General features: G+C 35.9%; 1 protein-coding gene across 1 annotated transcript; it reads right to left on the bottom strand.

Annotated features, from left to right (window-relative positions):
* Positions 1 to 14,209: 14,209 nt before the first annotated feature.
* LOC105041628 (probable trehalose-phosphate phosphatase 6) lies at positions 14,210 to 17,276 on the bottom strand. The gene is made up of 11 exons (XM_010918592.4): positions 16,769 to 17,276; positions 16,526 to 16,666; positions 16,305 to 16,376; positions 16,121 to 16,219; positions 15,951 to 16,004; positions 15,454 to 15,555; positions 15,272 to 15,349; positions 15,080 to 15,149; positions 14,878 to 14,948; positions 14,697 to 14,789; positions 14,210 to 14,597 (listed from the first exon to the last, which is right to left on the bottom strand). Exons 1-11 carry the CDS (start codon positions 17,066 to 17,068, stop codon positions 14,523 to 14,525), a joined length of 1,155 nt encoding a protein of 384 aa, XP_010916894.1. The 5' UTR covers positions 17,069 to 17,276; the 3' UTR covers positions 14,210 to 14,522.
* Between the last annotated feature and the right edge of the window lie 3,019 nt (positions 17,277 to 20,295).

Below are 20,295 nucleotides of genomic sequence, written 5' to 3'. Positions count from 1 at the left end.
TAGAGAAATATAGAGAGTGACGAGTTTTTTGGTAGGATCGAGATCTACCAACGGATCCACCAGCGACGGTCAGAGGAGTGGATGGGGGAGCCTGGAGATTTATGTAAGTTTTCCAACTACTTTTTTTATTGGCATTTTGATTTTTAATACAAACTTAGATAGCTATAACTTTAATTTTTGAGATCGTATGATAGAGATTAAATCCTAGCCTATCTCTGAGAGCTCGATCGCACCCACAGACGATTAGATCTATGATCAGATGCTTGGTATGAGACCCTTTTATATTAGGAGGCTAGGGCATGGGATCAGAGCTCCTCCATCCTCCTGCTTGTCGAGGGTTGACATCCATGTTACCTGTGATATCCGATTGGAGGAGCTACAGAAGTAGGCTGCTGAGGATCGACAGTGAACAGCTGAAGATCGACAACTGATGAGGCAGATGATGGAGCAGATGGTGCAGATGGAGTAGATGATGGAGCTGGTGAGATAGCAGTAGGTCGGTCCGTCATTCTCCATCCGTTCTCCTTCACCATATGCCGATGCTTGACAGCCAGTGATTTATTTCTATATTTTTTTATTTTTTTAGATCTCTTATGATTGTTAAATTTATTTTTCTATAATTATATTTTAATATAATAAAATTATCAAATTTAATTATTTATAGATTTATTGTCTGTATTTTTTATTTTAATTTTATAGATTATAAATATAAAATATTAAACATATAAATTTAAAAAAATATATATTTATATTTTTAAAAAATATTATATTATAATTAATGATGGAATTATTTGTGATAAATTTTTTCATCATAAATAATTTATTTTTTTTAAAATTTAAAAATATTTTTTAAAATTATTTACGATCAAATTTTTTCATCACCAATAATAATTTTTTACGATAAATTATTTCTATCATAAATAATTTATTTTTTTAAAATTTTATTTTTTTAAATTATTTATGACTAATTTTTTTCATTATAAATAATTATTTTTATCGATAAACTTATTTACGATGAAAATTATTTATCATAAATAATTTATTTTATTAATTTTTAAAAATATTTAATTAATTTATTAAATTATTAGTGATAAAAAAATTTATTATAAAAAATTAATTATTAAAGATAAAAATTTAATTTTCATCATAAAAAGTTATCTGCGACTCTATTTTTTATGATAAAATATTAACGACAGAAATTTCATCGTAAATAAATTTTAGCAACAGAAATTTAGTATTTATGATGCTTTTTTAACATCATAAATAATCTTTTTTGTTGTAGTGTATTCCGTAACATCACTAATGATGGCATGCCAGACATCCCCGCATGTCCTTTGGTGATACTACAGAATATTTATCGATGCTAATTTGCATTGCTAAATGTATTTGCCTATGCTTGTCTTGCATCATTAATTATCTTTTTAACAAAAAAAAAATTGATTACCTTTGTAATAATTTTTATAATTTTTTCTTTAAATTTGTAGACAAACAAACATTTATAAAATAGATACAATATGTACACTATCTTCTTCATTCACACATATGCCAGAATCAAACACATTTCACTTTAACAATGACACAATATATATATATATATATATACATATATATATATATATTGTGTTCAATTTTACAACCACACATATAGCAAAACAAGTATATATTAACCATATAAAATGTCATATAAAAATATATACATCCATACAAAATAAAACTCCACGTGCCAAAAATAATAGATTAAAAAATTAAGTTAGTAAACTAATTATTTACTAAATGATGAAAATATATAGATTAAAAATAATATAAAATAATATCGATCATAGGAGGATATCCGTCATCATCATCGATGGAGTCATCATCATAGGTATCAGCAAGGATGTCGGGAGTCATTGGGAGAGACATGCGGCGATATAACTTATCAAGCTTTATCCTAAATGCTGCAAGCTGGGATGTAAGCTCAACATTGACCCAATGTAGGGCTGCTATATCCTCTTGGGATCTACAATGCTCCTCCTCAGCTCGACGCATCTTCTCCTTATGTCTCCTCTCTGCCTCACGCAGTCGAGCAATTATGACAATAGCATTATCACAAATATTTTTCTCAATGTATATGATATCTAAGTTATGACGATGTAGGAGATATTGTCAATAAGGTAATTCGAAAAATATGCTCCGCTTCATCCAGTTCAACTCTGATTCATTACGCTTTCGCTTGTGACTCCCATAAATTTTGCCGAATTTGACACTGCCAATGGCCTCTAATTATGTCAATATGTCATTTTCGCTCATCACACAAGGTGGCCTATGCATCTCTGATTTTCCATCGAAGTATCGATTCTGACAGATTCTTCAAAAATGATTAGATGGTAAAAATTGATGATGGCACATATAGCTAATTTTTCTTCCATGCTTCAATCTAACGGAGCAGCTATCACCGTTACAAATTGGATATGCCAAATATCCTTTTGTGCTCCATCCAGATAGGTTGCCATATGTCAGAAAATCATTAATTATCCATATTATCATCGCATACAATCGAAATTTTTTTTACTGACTAAATCGTATGTTACAACACCAATCTTCCAAAGTTCTCTCAATTCATCGATTAAGGGCTGTAGATAAACATCTATCTTATTATCAGGAGCTGTAGGTCTAGGAATAAGCAATGATAAAAATATAAATGACTCTTTTATGTATTTTTATGATGCAATATTGTATGGTATTAGCATAATCGGCCATATACTGTAAGCATTGTTCATAGTTTTAAATGGATTGAAACCATCAGACGCTAGGTCAAGACGAATGTTGCGTGGGTTACTAGCAAAATAAAGATATTGTTTGTCAAATTTTCTTTAAACTATAGAGTCAGTTAGATGACTCATGATGTTATCCTTAGAAATTCTCATCTCATGATGCCATCTCATTATCTCAGCGGTCCTTGATGACTAATAAAATCTTTGAAGTCTTGGTGTTAATGGAAAGTATCTCAAAATCTTGTGAGGCCACTTCTCACCTCTTTTGAAATCTTCAGCATATCTTGACTCACCACATTTTGGGCAACAATCCAAGTGTTGATACTCTTTATAAAATAAGGCAGAATCATTTTTGCATGCATGTATCAGTGTATAACCTAGTCTAAGTTCACGCATATACCTTTTTGCCTCTAAATATGGATTTGGAAGTTTTTCACCATCTGGTAATGCCTCCTTGATTAAGTTCAATAAAAGTCAAAGGACTTTTGACTCCAACCAAACACAGTTTTACCATGGAGAAGCTTTATCAAGCACTCAAGCTTTGAGAACTTCTTACAATTTGGATACAATGGCTTCTTGGCATCTCTCATGAGTTTTTTAGAATATTCATCATTTGTATTATCCGTATTGTCGAAGAGTTATCGAGAGAGTTATCAAAGTGTGCCCCTTCATATAAATCATCTAACATCTCATTGATGCCAATTGATTCAGACTATTGACTCGTATGTTGGTCTCTTATGTTGTAGGTCTACATTCGTCATGCAAATCCTAAATAGTATACTTTGGATCCATACCTCAATTCAACAAGTGCTCCAATACTGTATCGGTAGGTTGGAAATAGTTATTGTGACATCTCTGACAAGGATATTTGATTCTATTGGGATCATCAACTCTTTCTTGTGCAAATCTTATAAAATTTCTAACACCTTTTCGATATTCAGATAAGATAATAGAGCGAGCATTCATCCAACTCTTGTCGATATTTTTCATCTATCCATAAAAAATGTTCATCATTAAAGTATGTGTTATAAAAAAGATTTTAAAAATATATGATCCTATCCATTTTAACTCATTACTAACATGTGTGGTTCTATTCTTTTTAAAAAAATAATAATCTTATTATTGTTATTAATTGATATTTTGTTCCATTATTGTAAAAATTTCGACAGCATCTCCTCATGGTTCTCAAAGTATACGATGTGAATACGGTGTCTATGCATCCTATCTAATATATATCTGGAGAACAGAGGAGAGATGATGGCTGAATACCACATAATGAAATAAAATATCGACTAATAATAATAATAAGATTAATTTTTTTTTTAAAATGCTCGAAAATGGAGCATCCAATAGTCGATCTCGATCGGGATCGATTCTTGAACAAAAATCTACGGCTCAATACAATTTACCTACCATCTCTGAACATACATTCAGTGATAGATTCCTAATTTATCAAAAAAAGATAACTCTGTGATGCGGAACAACCCTAAAAAAAAGAGAGAAATCAATCCTAATGATCAAGCTCCTTTCTGTTCATCAACAACAAATCACGTCCGGTCAGGGGTATCATTATTTTCAAGACAGACAGTATAGTTGTCAATACTCTGCTCAGGAGGCGTAATTCATTGATACGAGATCAAAGTGAGATCAATCTAAATGATGTAGATAAATGCCATTCTAGAAATCAATAAATAACTAGCAATAGGAAAGTTCATAAACAAATAGCAGAAATTAAACATGCTCACGAGTAAATACAAAAAGAAATATGAATGGAATGAAAGAGAATAAAAAATTAAATTCATAAGAAAATTTAAGAAGATGATAAGAATCTGGATCGTGATAGTTAAAAAACTACCCTGATTAGAACTCTTATTCTTTAACCAAATAGATCCATCGATAAAGAACTAGGTTTTTACCAACGTCGGATCTAACAAAAAAATAAAAATCAAAGATCAATTGAGAAGAAACAAAGGTCCTTGATAATATATGATTTGTAGAATAAGAGATCACTCTTTTTTTCAGCACAATAGATGAAAATTCTGGAGGAGACAGATCTTCTCTTGGTGGGATAGGCTTGCATGGGTAGATGGTGGAGTTAAATCGGGGTCGTAGGAACACTGGATCTCAAATAGATGAAGGTTAAAAAGATAGGATAGAAAGTGGGTCTCACATTCTCTCCTTGTGGGATAATTTTGGATCTCATACCTTCTCCATCTCGGAGCGATTGATACAAGTATTTGGAGAGTTTGTAAAATCATTTATTGTTCTCTTCAGAAAAAATACAAAAGTTTATATAGGATCCTAGAGATCCTATTTCTTTAAGAATCTCTTATCTTTTACAAGAAAGAAATCAGCCCTCCCACAAAAAGTAAAGCATTATGTTTAGTTTTCAAACAAAGGTATCTATCATGGAAAAAAAATTAGCCTTCAACAAAATAAGTAGCCAAGAACTCTTAAGGAATCTTAGGAAAGAAATGGAACTTCATGTGGGTGCTTGATGCTTAGCACAACTTGACATAAGAATCCTTGGGCACGGCACATGCTGGCATGCATATTTTTTTTCTGGATGTGTGGAGAGTAGTGGCTCTAAAGATAACATGGACAAACCCAATACAAATCCAAGTATGGCCCTATGGATCCAAAACTAAATGCATTAAAAATTTATTAACTGAAAATAAATAACTAAAGTAAGGTCAATCTAATGAGGCTTCTTCGATCCAAATCGAATCTAAATCATATTGTTGACTTTTGAGATCATCATTGCAAGTTTTTGGATCCATCAGTGATCTTTATCTATCAGATCATCATGTGATCGTTTGTGACCGTTGAAATCAAATTTTATTGATCGACGTAACTATGGCTATCGGATCGAGATGGACTTTTGTGATGATACTCTAACGATAATTATTTAGATAATGAACGGTGAAGATGGATATTAAATTTTAAAATTATACCGACAAATGGTTTGCAAAAAAATTAATTAAAAAAAAATTTATCGATATAAAGTTTGCATAGATAATAATATTAATTGCCTATGCTTTTGTCTTGCATAAGTAATTACACTAATTGCCTACGCTAATTTAGCATCGACAAATGATTTTATTTTTTATTAATTTTTTATTTTTATAAAATATTTGTCGATGCTAAATTAAAGTCAGCAATTAGTATAATTACCTGTGCAAGACAAAAGCGTAGGTGATTAGGATTATTACCTACGCAAATTTTGTATTGATAAATATTTTTTTAATTAATTTTTTTAAATAATTTATCAGTTTAATTTTAAAATTTAAAATCTATCTTCACTATTCATTATCTACATAATTATCGTTAGAGTATCATCACAAAAGTCCACCTCAATCCGGTAGCTCTAACTATGTCGATAAATGAAATTCGATTTCGATGATCACGAACGACTGTATAATGATCTAATTGATAGAGACCATCGTTGAGTTTAAAAATTTATAATGATAATCTTGATGATATTTGTAGCACACTATTAAAATTTTACTTCAATTGAACATCATTATCATAATCAATTTAGCATAGAATTATTATATTTATCGAAATCAAAAAATTAATAAAAAAATATTTGTCGATGCTATAAAAGCATAGAAAATTTCATTACTTGCCTACGCTTATATTTTACATAGGCAATTATCTTATTGCTTACGCAAATTTAGCATCATCAAATAGTTTGCCAAAATTAAGACCGAAAATGGTTCAGTTATTTCGATTTTAAATAATTTTTTAAAAATGAACCGATATTTTGATTTATGAGATTCTTAAAATTAAATATTTGACTAAACATAATCAGTTTCTTCGGTTCAGTTTTGTATCGGTTCAGTTTGTTCATGTAGCTTTCCTAGATATTTGAACGGTTTTTCAGTTTAAGTGGGTTAGTCGATTTAATTTCTATATTTTATTTTTTTATGATTTATAATCAAATTAAATTTGATCTAACTTAGATTGAAATAGGACCAAATCAATATTTTAGATTCTTAATTCATACAAAGTACATAGCCTAACTTTGAATATATATGTAACATAAGTGTATATATAAATATATGAAGTATGTAATATAGGTATATATATAAATATATAAAATGACAGTATTTTAATTTTAATTTGTCAGTTCGGTTCGATTTCAGTAGATCATATAAATCAATAAACAAATAACCAAACTGAAATATTAATTTTTCAATTTTATTCAACCGAACTGAACTAGTCAAATTGTCAAACCGTCATATTTGGTTTGGTTCGGATTGGGTTGGATGGTTTAAACGGTTTAATCGAAATTTTTTACATCCCTAATCAAAATTAAATAATTAATAAAAAAATATTTACCGATGCTAAAAAGGAGTAGGAAATTACATTAATTGCCTATACTTTATTTTGCATAGGTAATTATCCATATTGCCTACGCTTATTTAGCATTGGCAAATGATTTATCAAAATAAAAAAAATTAATAAAAAATATTTGTCAATGCTACAAAAGTATAGGTAATTTTATTAATTGCCTATGTTTATATTTTACGTAGGCAATTTACTTTTATTGTCTACGTTTACTTAGCGTCAGCAAATGGTTTACCAAAATAAAAAAAATTAAAATATATATATATGCCGACGCTAAAAAAGTATAGAATATTATTTTAATTGCTTACGCTTCTATTTTGTGTAAACAATTATTCTTATTGCCTATATTTTCTTAATATTGGAAAGTAATTTGTCAAAATAAAAAAATTAATAAAAAAAATTTACCGACGCTAAAAAAGCCTATGGTTCGATTTTCCGTATGCAATGAGGATAATTACTTACGTAAATTTAGTGTCAAAAAATAATTTATCAAAATTAAAAAAATTAATAAAAAAATTTTTATCGATATTAAATAAATGTAGGTAATTAGTTTAATTGCCTACACTTTATTTTAACATAGATAATAAGCATAATTATCTATGCTTATTTAGCATTGGTAGAGGGTTTGCCAAAATAAAAAAATAAGATCACCTATTATCGATGTTTTTGTTCAAATACCGATACTATATTTATGTCGATAATTATTTTGAAGCGTAGCTAATTATATCTTTTTTGCCGATGTTTAAGATATTACGTAGCTAATTGTTTCTTTTATTTGGATAAAATTTTGCATAGGTAAATATTACATCGACCAAAGTTCTATTTCTTATAGTGACTGGTATGCACATGTTAACCGTCCAAAACTTGGTGCTTCGCTAAATTTTGTTGCAGAGTGTTGTGGGGCTAGTATTACTCTTTAGTGGTTGTTCTTAGCTTGTTCTTTCTTCTAGTTTCCCTTTCCTATTCAAGTTCAAAAATCTTCTCTTGAGAGACGGTGTTAGCTAGGCTCGCACAAGTGTGGTGGACTGTCATCGTGACCAACTACTATATGTGGCAAAATCATAAGCCAAAACGATCGCAATGGAGGCTCCATGCTTCAACCGCGTTCTCGCAATGAAATGGGTGTTTGAAGGTTCCACAGTGCTTGGTGATGTTGATTCGTCAACTTTGCAAGGAAAGAATGTAGGTAGCTGTAGCAACTTTAACACCAAATTTAGTTTTTCCTAAGCAATAACAGGAGTGCAAGTAGATACTCTCTTTTCCCCCTCCTTGTGTTCCTGCGACTAGCCTGGTTTTCTTTAGCAGCAGTGATCTGCTGGACCTTCTGGATTCATATGAACAAGAGTTTAGCAATGAAGTGCAACCATGTTCTGACATTTTGAAGGAAGTTGCTCTTCTGTTTAGAGATTGGACTCGATTTGGCCCATCAAACTCAGCAGCCGCTGCCTCTGCTTTTCTTGTTTGATGTTTCTGTTCATCTCCTTCTCTCTATTCATCTTCCTGATTTTCTTTTCCCTTTGCTTTGTTCATTGCTTGCAGTGAAATCTGTATTTCTCTCCTTTCATTTGCTTAATCTTTTAACCCCCCAAGAAAGAGAAGAACAAAAACACTATTCTATGGAAAGAAAAAGGCTTGGATGATCAACATGACGATGCCCACTGTGAATTTGGCTGGCCCAAATTTTCACACACTAGCCTACGGAGTACATTGGACTGGGCCAAGAGCATATTGGATGATGCTGCAAGCATAGCGAATGACGACGCAAGCCCATTATATTAACCCGCGTCAACCCAAATCACTGGTCGCTTGACCTAATTTGCTACGGACTCCGTACTCGGTTTTGGTCCAACAGGCTTTACAACCTTGCGACAAGCCATCACCAAATAAATAGTCATCTTGCAGGACGACAAATGTTTGCCCTAAGACATGATTTTGAGGTCATTGGGTCCGTAAAGACTTAATAAGTAGGTCTGCATAAAAAATTGATTATTATTTTCCTTAGAAGGAAAATTATCTAGCTCCTTGTGATCAGAGCTGAAAACTTTTTATAGATTTGATGGCTCACCAAGCTATCTACCGCTCCCCTTTCTGTCTTTCATTGGAGAAAAAATGATGGAGATTATATTAAATATTTTATAGATATATAGCAATCTAAGATTTTATTCAAAAAGATTAATCGAAAGGTATAATTATTTAGATTATTTGATCTTGTATAAATACCTAAGATCTATTCAATACATAATTGATATAAAATTAAATATATATCAGTACGAGTCTTTACATATTCTTTCTATTTAAATCCTAATGTCCTCACTGGGTTAAAGATTCAAATCTAATAGAAAATATTATGATTGACCCATGGTCGATTCTAATGAATCTATGCTGTAGTATTTCCTAATTCATATAGACTACGGGTCAAATCCGCTCTGATACAAATGCTTGCATCATTTACCAAACTGATCCAAGTGCTCAATGATCCCTCCACTCTCCAAACTGATCTCATCCTTTTAAGCAAACATTCTCTGCTTTGTGGCAGCTCCCATTATGGGCCCGGCCACCTCCATGCAATCCACGTAGCCTAGGACCACTCCGTGGGCATGCATGTGCTCTGACATGGCACACCCTCACTTGATCCTTCGATCATGTGCATGTCATTGTTACACAACCACCTCCTGATCTTCTTTTGGATTTGTTTTGAACTCGCACGCGAAGTAGTGCAGGCTTCATGGGTGACATGTTTCAGTCCTGAGGACGAGCGTTTGTTTTTTTCTTTTTCCTAAGATTCATCTAAACCCCATCGATAGTTATGTATAATCTAATGTTTCTTTTCTTCAAACAATGAATGTGTTTGTTTAAAAGATTCATGATTTGTGGGTCGTCAAAAGTGGGGCTGTTGTCTTGGAAGAGCCTCTGACACCAATAATTAGCTTCCATCATTAGTTTGTTTTGGCTTAGACACCAATGATGGGCGGGGTGCAGTGGACATCATCTTTCCACGCATGAAGGGGCTGGAAAAGAGGCTTGGGGGCATGGCAGTGTCCCCAATCAAGATCCAGGTGCTACCCAAGGAGAAAAGCTCTAGTGGAATCCAACTCCTTCCTCAACCATGGGTTCCTTTACGCCTGATGATCGTGGTGTGCTTCCCTTTCATGGCCTAACTAGCTAAAAGATCTCCAGAGTCTTTTATATATTAAGAAAGCTTCTAAACAATAGTGGCACTCCACTTCTTTGCAAGTGGGGCTGTTTGAGATCAAGGGTGGCCAAAATGGTGCCGGTTTATGTGGTTCTATGTTTTGGAGCAATGGTGGGTGCCCAAATTTCTCAAGAAGGCAACTTAAATTATATATAGGACCTCAATGTGGGATTTGTGCCCGATGAGTTTGTCTATGTCCTTCGTCTGGAAGGATGATTTTGTTGATTTTTGATATAAAATATTAGATAAATTATAGGAATATCCTTTCAACTTTAGCTCAATTTTACTTATACCCTTATACTTTAAAAAGTATCAAACTAATCCTTCTAGCTATCGATATATTTCAATGTGGTCCAATCATTTATTTTATCAATAAACGGTATTAGATTTCTCTCTCAATGGACGAAAATGCCTTTTATTCATGGATGAGCCTAAAAGAGGAAGAAGATGAGAAAAAAAAGTGAATGAAAAAGAAGAGGAGGAGGGGAGAATGGTCGCGGGTAAGGAATGGGTTAGAGGAGAAAGAGAATAAGAAGGAGAAGAGGATGGGGAGGAAGAAAAGGAAAAAAAATAGGCTATCGGTGGAAAAGAGTGAAGGTGGAACGGGTCATTATGAAGGGGATGTCTTATGAGCAATTTGGAGGAAAAAGAAGATGAGGAGGTGAAATGGATGAAGAAAAAAAGATGGTAGAGGGAGCCATCATAAAGGAAGAGAAATGAGTGAGAAGGAAGGAGAGGAAAAAGATTTTTTTGTCAGTGAAAAGGGACGGATTTAGAGGGTGCCATCTCAAGGGATAGGGCTCATAGGTTGGTTTGAAGGAGAAAGAGAATGAGAAATAAGGTGAGGAGAAGAGGATGGAGATAAAGAAGATAAAAATGGATGAAGGTGGAGGAGGCCGTCATAAAGAGGGATAGTTTGTGGGTGGCTTGGAGAAAAATGATGAGGAGGAGAAGTGCATGGGAAGGAAGGGGGGAGGAGAAAAGGGAGGAGAATGGGTGGAGAAAGTGGAGAAGAAAGGGGAGGAAGAGAAAGGAGGAGAGAGAAAGAGGAGGAAGGAGAGGAAGAGAAATGGGTGAGAAAGAAAAGGACGAGAAAGAAAAGGAGGAGGAAGGAAGAGGGAGAAAGAGGGATGCCGACTATGGAGGAGAGGATCAATCGGAGAGGAAGAAGGAGGGATGAAGAAAGAGATAGGTATTTTTGTAATTTTAGAAAATTTTATTAACGAAGATAAATGGCTGGACCATATTAGAACATATCGATAACTAGAAAGATCAGTTTGATATTTTTTAAAGTATAAGGGGTATAAATGAAATTGAGCTAAAATTAAAGAGATGTTCCTATAATTTATTTTAAAATATTTAAACTATATATAATTGATGAGAGAATTGGAATTGGGCACAACCATCCTTCTCCGGCTAGTGTTGGAACCCAAGGTCATCTACACGCTCAATTATCCTTCGCAAGAGATAAATTTTTAGGATGACACTTTCTTTCTCCAGCTTGTTCTCGAAAGTAGACCATGCAAGAGATATTCCTCCCTTCTCTCACTACATAAGCGCACCGTACTCTCTCACCTGTCTCCATGTTAAACACATAACTTAAAACTATTTACAATGAGGTGGACTTCTAGCGCACAACATATATAACTAACTAGTTCCTACCAACAAGACACAACAAAACTACATGCTTATTTCCATAACACCCATATTAGTGTGGAACTCCAAATATATCCTTGTACCATACACCCATTACATGAGGAAAATAATACGACAAAGAAGGCAAGCTGTCGTTATTTCGCATGCATTTATATATATTATCTATGCATCCTATAATGGTTGGAATGCATAAACTATTTGTGAAGAAACTTTCCCTGCATATTGACTTGGGGATCTCTAGGACAATCTTTATACCATAAAAAAATAAAGCTCTGCACTCTAATTAACTATTTTATTAGATTTTGGATCCGAAAAGAGATACTATGCGGTATGTTTTCTCCCCCGGAGAGGGAGCAGGTATATTTTCGATATTAGAGAAGTGCATGCATGTTTCGACGGAAAACGCGCTGTGTCCCTCTGTAGAGTCACGACAGGATTTCACAGGAGAAAAGTATATGAAGCGTGAATAGCTTTTATATTTATTACCTTTCTCATTTCTCTACATGACACTAGCTTTCTTTCTTCAGCCGAGAGAGAGAGAGAGAGGGAGAGAGACTACAACCATCACTTAGGTATCATGCATGTGTAAAGTTGCGGGATCTGTTACTTAAGTGAAGGATGGATCTTTTAAAAAGTATTTGATGCATTTGCTCAAAAAGAAAGTACTGGAAGCAAACATGCCAATTTAAATTATATAAAATTTTTGTAAAGGTAAATTGTTCCCTCTAAATCTAATATAATCTTAAATTTTCTTATAGCTCTGTTCTCTCAAAAAAAAAAAAAAAAAATCTTATAGCTTTGACATTAGAATATCAAAATGCCTTATATTTCCTTAGTTTGTCTGCATCAAAATTATATCGACGAGACAAACCATATTAAGTTGATTACCATAAACCTAACCTCTCCTCCTCTTCTTTTATAATTTTGTATAATTACTGAAAAATGCAAGCTTTTTAGAAAGCAAAAAATGATGATATAAAACCAAAAGGAGGTGAGTCAGAGAGATATCTTTCTGATATGGTCTCGTTCTGGAACTTTTTTTTAAAACATATAGCAGAAGAGCGCATTAGTATGATAGGGACCGAACTCTTTTTGGAGAAACTACTATTTTTTGATCTGAAAATGATTCTTATGAAAAAATAGAGAGTAAAGTATAACTTATAAATTTTCGACCAACTTGAATGGTGTGGCTCTGATTATTTTTTTCTTTTCCAAACCCTCCCACATTTCTAGAAGCCAAATTTTTAAAACAGAAGGTTAGTATGATTGGAAGCAGCCTACTTTTGAAGAAACTACCACCTTTTCATCTGCAAAGATTCCCATGAGATATAGAGATTAAAGGAAAACTTGCAGGACCAAGCTGAACAGTATCATTCCAAATAGTTTACCCTTCCACAATGGTAGTAGCTGTCAAATATAAAGGCAGGGGACATGGACCGGATCCCATAATAGTTATGCCCCTTTTTTAGAGAAAGCAAAATAGTGATGCCTCGCCTGGTGACTTGAAACCAACTGATTTTATCATCAAACCAGCTCGGCTAGCACAGATTTTCTCTTAGGAGTAAATATTCTATTGAAGGCTTTCAAATGAAGAGCGCTATTGAAATTATGGCTGCACTGTTGAAATTCCATTGAAGAGTGAACAGTAATTTCTTATTGAAGCAGCAAGCCTTTTGAGCCAAAAGAAGCAGAAGAATGAAAAGATTTAATACACCATCTTGTTTGAAGAGCTCACATGTCATGCATCAAACCCAGGTACAGCTTCACAAGATTAAGTCTTGAAAATGATTTATTGGGTCCTTAATTACATGTGTTAATTATGGCATGTATCAAGCGTTAATCAGGTTTCACGATTTGGCCCTTTCTTTTGAATTCAATGTATATATTTCACTCTCAATGTCATTTTGAGTTCTTGTTTCCTGGTTTTTGCTTGGTCAAAGAGGAATCCAATTGGTCAAACTCTTTGTAAATGTTAGTTGTTTTTCAAGGTGGCGCAAGTATTAGCCGTTTTTATGAAGACGTTTACATCCCATACTAAAAGCCCAACCATAGTTAATGTTGGCAAGAACATCCATTTCCATGAGATTTTGTAGGATATAAATCCGAAATGAAAAGATTCATGCACCCATTGGCAGCTGTTCATATGTTTAAATGCAGCAAATTACAAGATTGACACCCTTATAATAACAAATCACATATATTCCCAAGGATCATATCTTTCAGGATCTTGGATCATCTTAGAGTCACTAACCTTTACCAGCCTGTGTATTAATCCATTCTTAAACCCCTTTGAGATCATGTGACATAGTGAGAAGAATATGATACAACTTTCTGTATGGAAAAAGACAATTTGATATGCTTTCATTGTACATAAAATTGTTTACAAGACTGGGCAAGAAAGACAATTCGATATGCTTCCAAGCCGGCCAAGTTTGAAAAAGTAGGAAAAAGATAAAATGGTTACAAGAAGAAAAGAGACACATCATAATTTATACGACTCCTCCAGAAAGAACACAGCTCCCAATCCAGCCGAGAAGTTTCATGGGAATGATGGATTACATTCTTAGTTACACTGATCTCGCACGTTCCTTTAGGGAGAGTCGACACTTCCAGTCCGCCAGGTGATGTAAAAAGTCCATGACCTATACCAACATTAATTAATTAAAACAATAATTTTAGCAAGATATCTCAGCATTTTTTATCAAAATATTGTCATAAAATTGGCAATTATTATTATTTACCTCGGCAGGCTCACTGAGAGAATAGGAGGCACTGGTTTCCTTTGGAAATTTGGAGACAAGAATGCCTATACCCTGTCCTCTATCACGCAATACCTAAAACAGACATTTAGCAAACACATATTCTTAAACTTCAGCATTAATTGATATTAAACTAATTCAGAAGACACCAATAATAGAATACCTTGAAAGCATCTTCATCGGTTCGATCATCTCCAATATATATTGGCAGCACGTCGTTACAGTCGGCAAATCCTAGAGAGCAGAAGAGTATTAAATGGAGTGGTTAAGTTGGATGGTTGACGACCAACGCAACTAAAAGAGTAGCATGCAAACTTATATTCTGAAATGGTGAAAAGAATGGGATGTAATATGTTAAGGCTTACCAAGAGAGTCTAGTAGAAACTCAAGGGCCTTCCCCTTGTCCCATTTAATAGTAGGACGAATCTCCAACACCTAGAGGTCAAGAATCAAGGAACCCAAGTCAAAGTCATGCGAGTGGATACAAAGAAATTAACGGTACTTATATATAAAAAATATATCAAAATTATAACCAATGTTTTTGAGCTCTGTCACACCTTTCTTCCTTGGGTGAGCCGGAGTTTAGGGTAGTCCTTGAGCACTGATCTGACTTGCTCGGCTAGTGCACCCCATTTCTGGTTAAAAGTTGGCAGAAAATTAGTGTTTAAATGAATGAGACTATTCGATTTCTGGTAAAAATAGTCTGCAGCACTTGCACTATGTGAGATGAGCTCTGTACCTTCTCGTCGACACACCGGTAGTGAACTGATGCACAGAACTTGTTGTTCTCCACCCTAGCCCCAGGTGTGGATTCAGTTTTCGTGACCAATGCTTTATAAACCTTCAAAGAAAAAAAAAAAAAACAAATATAATGATATATTAGTCTTTTTTTTTGATGAATATAATGATATACTAGTCAAATGAACAAATATGTTTTACCAAAAAAGAAAAAAGAAAAAAAAACAAATATGGAGTGATGTGACTAGAATATACCAGTCAAATGGTGACCGACTTAAGTTGCAACACTATTACAGAATGAAATGACTCGATTGGCAAAGCTTTCTTCAAATATTAATTAGATCAGAAAACAACAGGAATTGCTATGTAACTACACCATGCCACGCAATAAATAATATATTCTATTGGTGATAGAATGGCAGATAGATAAAAGTATTGCAGGATGTTTCTTTTTTTTGACTGAATCTACGCAGGAAGCTTCAGGGAAGAAAACCTCACCGCATCTATCATGGGTAGGAACTCACTAGCGGGTTGAAAGAGAACTGCTTTGGCCTAAACCAACCACAGAATAAAATAGCATATAAGCAAATAATAAACTATAGCAATGGAAGAAATGTATTAAAAGTGACCAATTTTTTTATAGGAGAGAGAGCGAGGAAGAAGATCACCTTAGCTTTTGTGTACTTGGGCTGTTTGGCAGGTCCTTCGATGTCCATGCCATGGCTCCCGGCGTAGTACAACTCTGCTAATTGTACGAAGTTGTACACCTGCTTACAAGCAAATCAAAGCTGTTAAAAAAGAATAGAAGAAGTTCCATCCCTTCTCAAAGGGTGGGAAGATATGGGAATGTACCTTATCTCTGCACCTCCCGCTCACAATAGCAGTTGGGAAACGCCTTGCCACTTCCCTAACAGCTGATCTCATCTGATTCCAAAAAGAAACAAAAAAGTCAGAATCTCACCTTTATTCCACACTACCTCCAATTCCAGGAAGATTATACACAGAAACAGAGGAGAAACAGAGCTAATAGAACAGAACAGAGGAGAAATCTTGGACTAGGTGATTGAACTAACGTTTTCAGACATGAAGGCACGGTCAGGGTCATCGACGATCGGAGACAAGGTTCCGTCGTAGTCGAGGAACATCACGATCTGCTTGCCCTTCGATGCCGCCGTTATCTCGTCGAACATTTTTAACGCCGACGGTTGTTGTTTCTAATTAACCAAAGTATCAGCACGATTTATCAATGAAACCAAACCAAATCAAAGAGCAAAAAGCAGCAAAATAAGGGGTAAAAAAGAGAAAAAAACGCTTACCATCGAATTCTCATACTCCTCGTCATCATGGGAGGCCGCAATCGGAGACACGAGCAGAGAACTCGATTTGATATGGGTCGGAGACGACGCCTTCATCGAGTCGACCCATGCATTGATCCTTCCACCGCTACCGTTGAGGTCAAGCTGGGTTAGAATTTTCTTATAATTGGCAAAATTAACACTCCCACTGTTCCCACGCGGCGGCGGGAACGAAAAGTGGGTGGACGTCGCGTTCGGCACCTTCCCCGCCGCCGCCGTGATGGCCATCTCCTCCGTCACCATTACGTTCTGCTTCGCCATCTTTCACCTCAAGATTCGTTCTCCTCTGCTGACGATTCGTAAAAAATTTTCGATTCGACAACAGAAATTTTATGATAAAGATTGAAACTACGGTATGATAACTCTCCTTTGCTCGAGAGAAGAAGGAGAAGAAAAGGAAAAAAAAAAAAAATGAAGAATAGCAGTTTCTTCTTATGAGGAAGAGAAGGGGGGTGGCTGGGGTACTGCTCCCGCCGTTGAAGGAGCGGGGAGTACGCTTGGGGATTTTATAGGCGCCAAAAACGCGTACAACCGGGGGCGGCCATCGGGCCCGCGTCTGACACGTGTTGCCGCCTCAAGCACCCACGCATTCATTGGTTCTCTCTCGAAAACCAGCCCATTTCGTCGAGGCGTCACGTCCGTGACTCCACTACTTTTTCCACCCCTCGCTTCTTTAGAATTTGTCGCAGAACCATTCCCCTAATGTCCTAAAATTTTGAATAATCATTAGTTATTCGAATAATCATGGATTAGTATGCATTATGAGCAGTTAAAACTAAAGCATAACGTACCCACAAAATGTGGTGCGTCCTTGCCCATGGTATTGGGCCTGGATTATTATTACCCACATCCAATTAAAAAAAAATGAACTGACTCCCATGCTTGTTCCAAAAAGAACTAATAAAGTTTCTGTGCTAGTTCATATGTTGTAAAATGAATTATCAATGATTGGTAACCGGAGATGATGGACTACCTGCATTATATTAAAAACCTGCACATTATTATAAAAATATGCATCGGAAGGGATCATGCTTTAATGAACTAATATAAATATAAGTTGAAACTAAATCTTTGGGCTTGTAATGTAAGAAATTATATCGGGCAAGAATAAGCAAAGATGAATGATAGCGTGAAGCGAGTAATTTGACTAGTCATATATATATATATATATATAAAATAATATTCTGTGAAAGAGTATTAGAGTGTTGCCAACTCAGCTTCTCAAATGAATTTTATTGTGCCATCTGAAAAGAATATTTTTTATATTATATTATATTATTAATATATAGTATTATTATATTCTTATAATTAAAATCTATTTATATAGATAGTTGAGAATATAAAGTGATTCTAAAAATTTGAATGAATATTATTTTATTATTTAGATATAATTTTTTTTAATCTGTTCATATCTAGAAAAAAATTATTTTTATATATCCAACTCCGCGCAATGCGTGGATCTTCAACTAGTTAGATTAGGAATAGTTAGATTAGAAAGAAAAGAGAATACTTTTTATCATAGCATGAGATAAAAAAAGATAAGACTCAAAAGCTTATCTTATATTTTTTTTTCATAACCTTAGCATGCGTAGCAGATTTAAAAAGTACATCAAGAAATAGGAATTACTATTTCTGATATTTTACTTAATATATATAGGTACATATATTAATCTATTACATTTCAAATCTCATTGATTTGATAAAATTTTCACAAGCACAAAGCCACGGACATCAAATAATATTATATCAAGACGGCAGTCATGTGATGCCAGGAAGCCCCAAAAAAAAAAAAAAATGTTGCTGCCCTCTAAAAATAATGAAGCCAAAAAATCCTAATCTTGGAATATAATATCTTTTAATACAAAAAAATGGTAATTTTTAATACAAAAAAATTGAAACACACGAAAGCATGGAAAAATCAAGATTTTTTTAGGCTTTGGTGGAGAAAAAGAGAGAAGCTAGAGAATAGAGAAAGAATAGAGTTATCTCTTGGATTAACCAACCATTAGTTATTTTACAAGATTGCTCGATTAGTCTAAGGGTAATTTAGGCAACATCATTAGATCTAAGTGAACAATCTGTCTACACAGTAACAGAGTTCGATGACCATCCTGCAATTATTGAAAATAGGGAACTAAGACGCAATTTCAGATAATGTTTGGGATGGCCATGTAAAAAGGGAAAAAAAAAAAAACCGTTTCCCTTTTTCTTTACGGGGTATCTTTTTCCGAAAAAGGTTTCCGAAACCAAACACCCGCAGGAAACTTTAGCTGCGGGCTCTCCGGCTGTCCCAGCATGGAAATTTTCGATAAATATCTACTTGTTGCGGCCAATCGCCTCATCGTCCGATCGTCGGAAAGCATGCACCTGCAAAAGGAAGTTCGCACTGACCGGAGGCGGCTCCGGTGGGGACCCTCCGACGGTCAAGTCAGAGAGGTGACTGGGCAACAGTGAAATGCAGACAGAGAGCTCTGAGAAAGAGAGAGAGGGAGAGAGGAGCGAGCCTGCGTATGTGGGAGAGACGGGCGGATCGACCCCTTGCACTGTTGCCTTCCCCGGTATATATAGTGGAGCTAGGTATGGCGCCGTCATTAATGGCGCGGACAAGTGAGGAACTGTCAACTCACTGTGGGCTGTCAGAGCCACCGTGAAAACGTCATGTCGCCGTGCGGCCGTCTAATCACCAGGGTTGACCCGGCTCTCGGCGGGACAATGCCCCTAGGTAACTGTGCCGCATGCCCGTGTCAGAGCTGACAACGTCTGGCGGCTGTACGGCGGTTGGAGGAGTCAGCCGACCCTAGGTCGGCAGCCAGCGGAGCGGCGTCGGGTTCCTCCGGTCGGTCGGCGAGCTTCATGTAAGTCGGGCCTCAGACCCCCGGGTTCAGTCGGTCGGGATGGTTACGCCCGACATACCCCCGGCTGGCGATGGGCCGTACTGGTCGGTAGTTAACCGCTGAAGGCATCCGGCGGTCGGTCGGGCGGTCGGGCCCTCCGGCGGTCGGTCGGGCGGTCGGGCCCTCGGGCAGTTGGTCGGGCGGTCGGGCCCTCCGGCAGTCGGGCCCTCCGGCAGTCGGTCGGCGGGTTTCCCCAACAGTTGCCCCCCTCCACTCCCGAGTCGGGTGGTGAGCAGGACGATGCTTCCGCTCGGGCAGCAATCCAGGACGACTGGGAGTGGATTTGTCGCACGTGTAGATCCGACCGTACTGTCGGATGATCCGATGTCAGACGCCTCATTAATGCTCAGCGATTCGGACGTCCGGTCGGTGTCAGAGGTCACGTCGGCGTCAGATGTCAGACGCCACGTCTTGTCGTCGTCAGTCGTTACGTCGGTGTCAGAAGATCGGGCGCCAGACGATACGGCGTCAGTCGATCGGATATTCGGCGCCGATCGCGGAAGAGAGGGCCGCTGTCAGGCGTCCCATCAGGAACGCGAACCGGCGCGGGTGAGTGAATGCAGGGCTGCGCCCCGCGTGCCGCGTGTCAAGGTG

The sequence above is a fragment of the Elaeis guineensis genome, chromosome 3, assembly GCF_000442705.2.
Source record: "Elaeis guineensis isolate ETL-2024a chromosome 3, EG11, whole genome shotgun sequence".
NCBI classification, from domain to species: Eukaryota; Viridiplantae; Streptophyta; class Magnoliopsida; order Arecales; family Arecaceae; genus Elaeis; species Elaeis guineensis.
The sequence above is the reverse complement of the archived record's forward strand: the minus strand, read 5'-3'. Positions and strand labels throughout refer to the sequence as shown.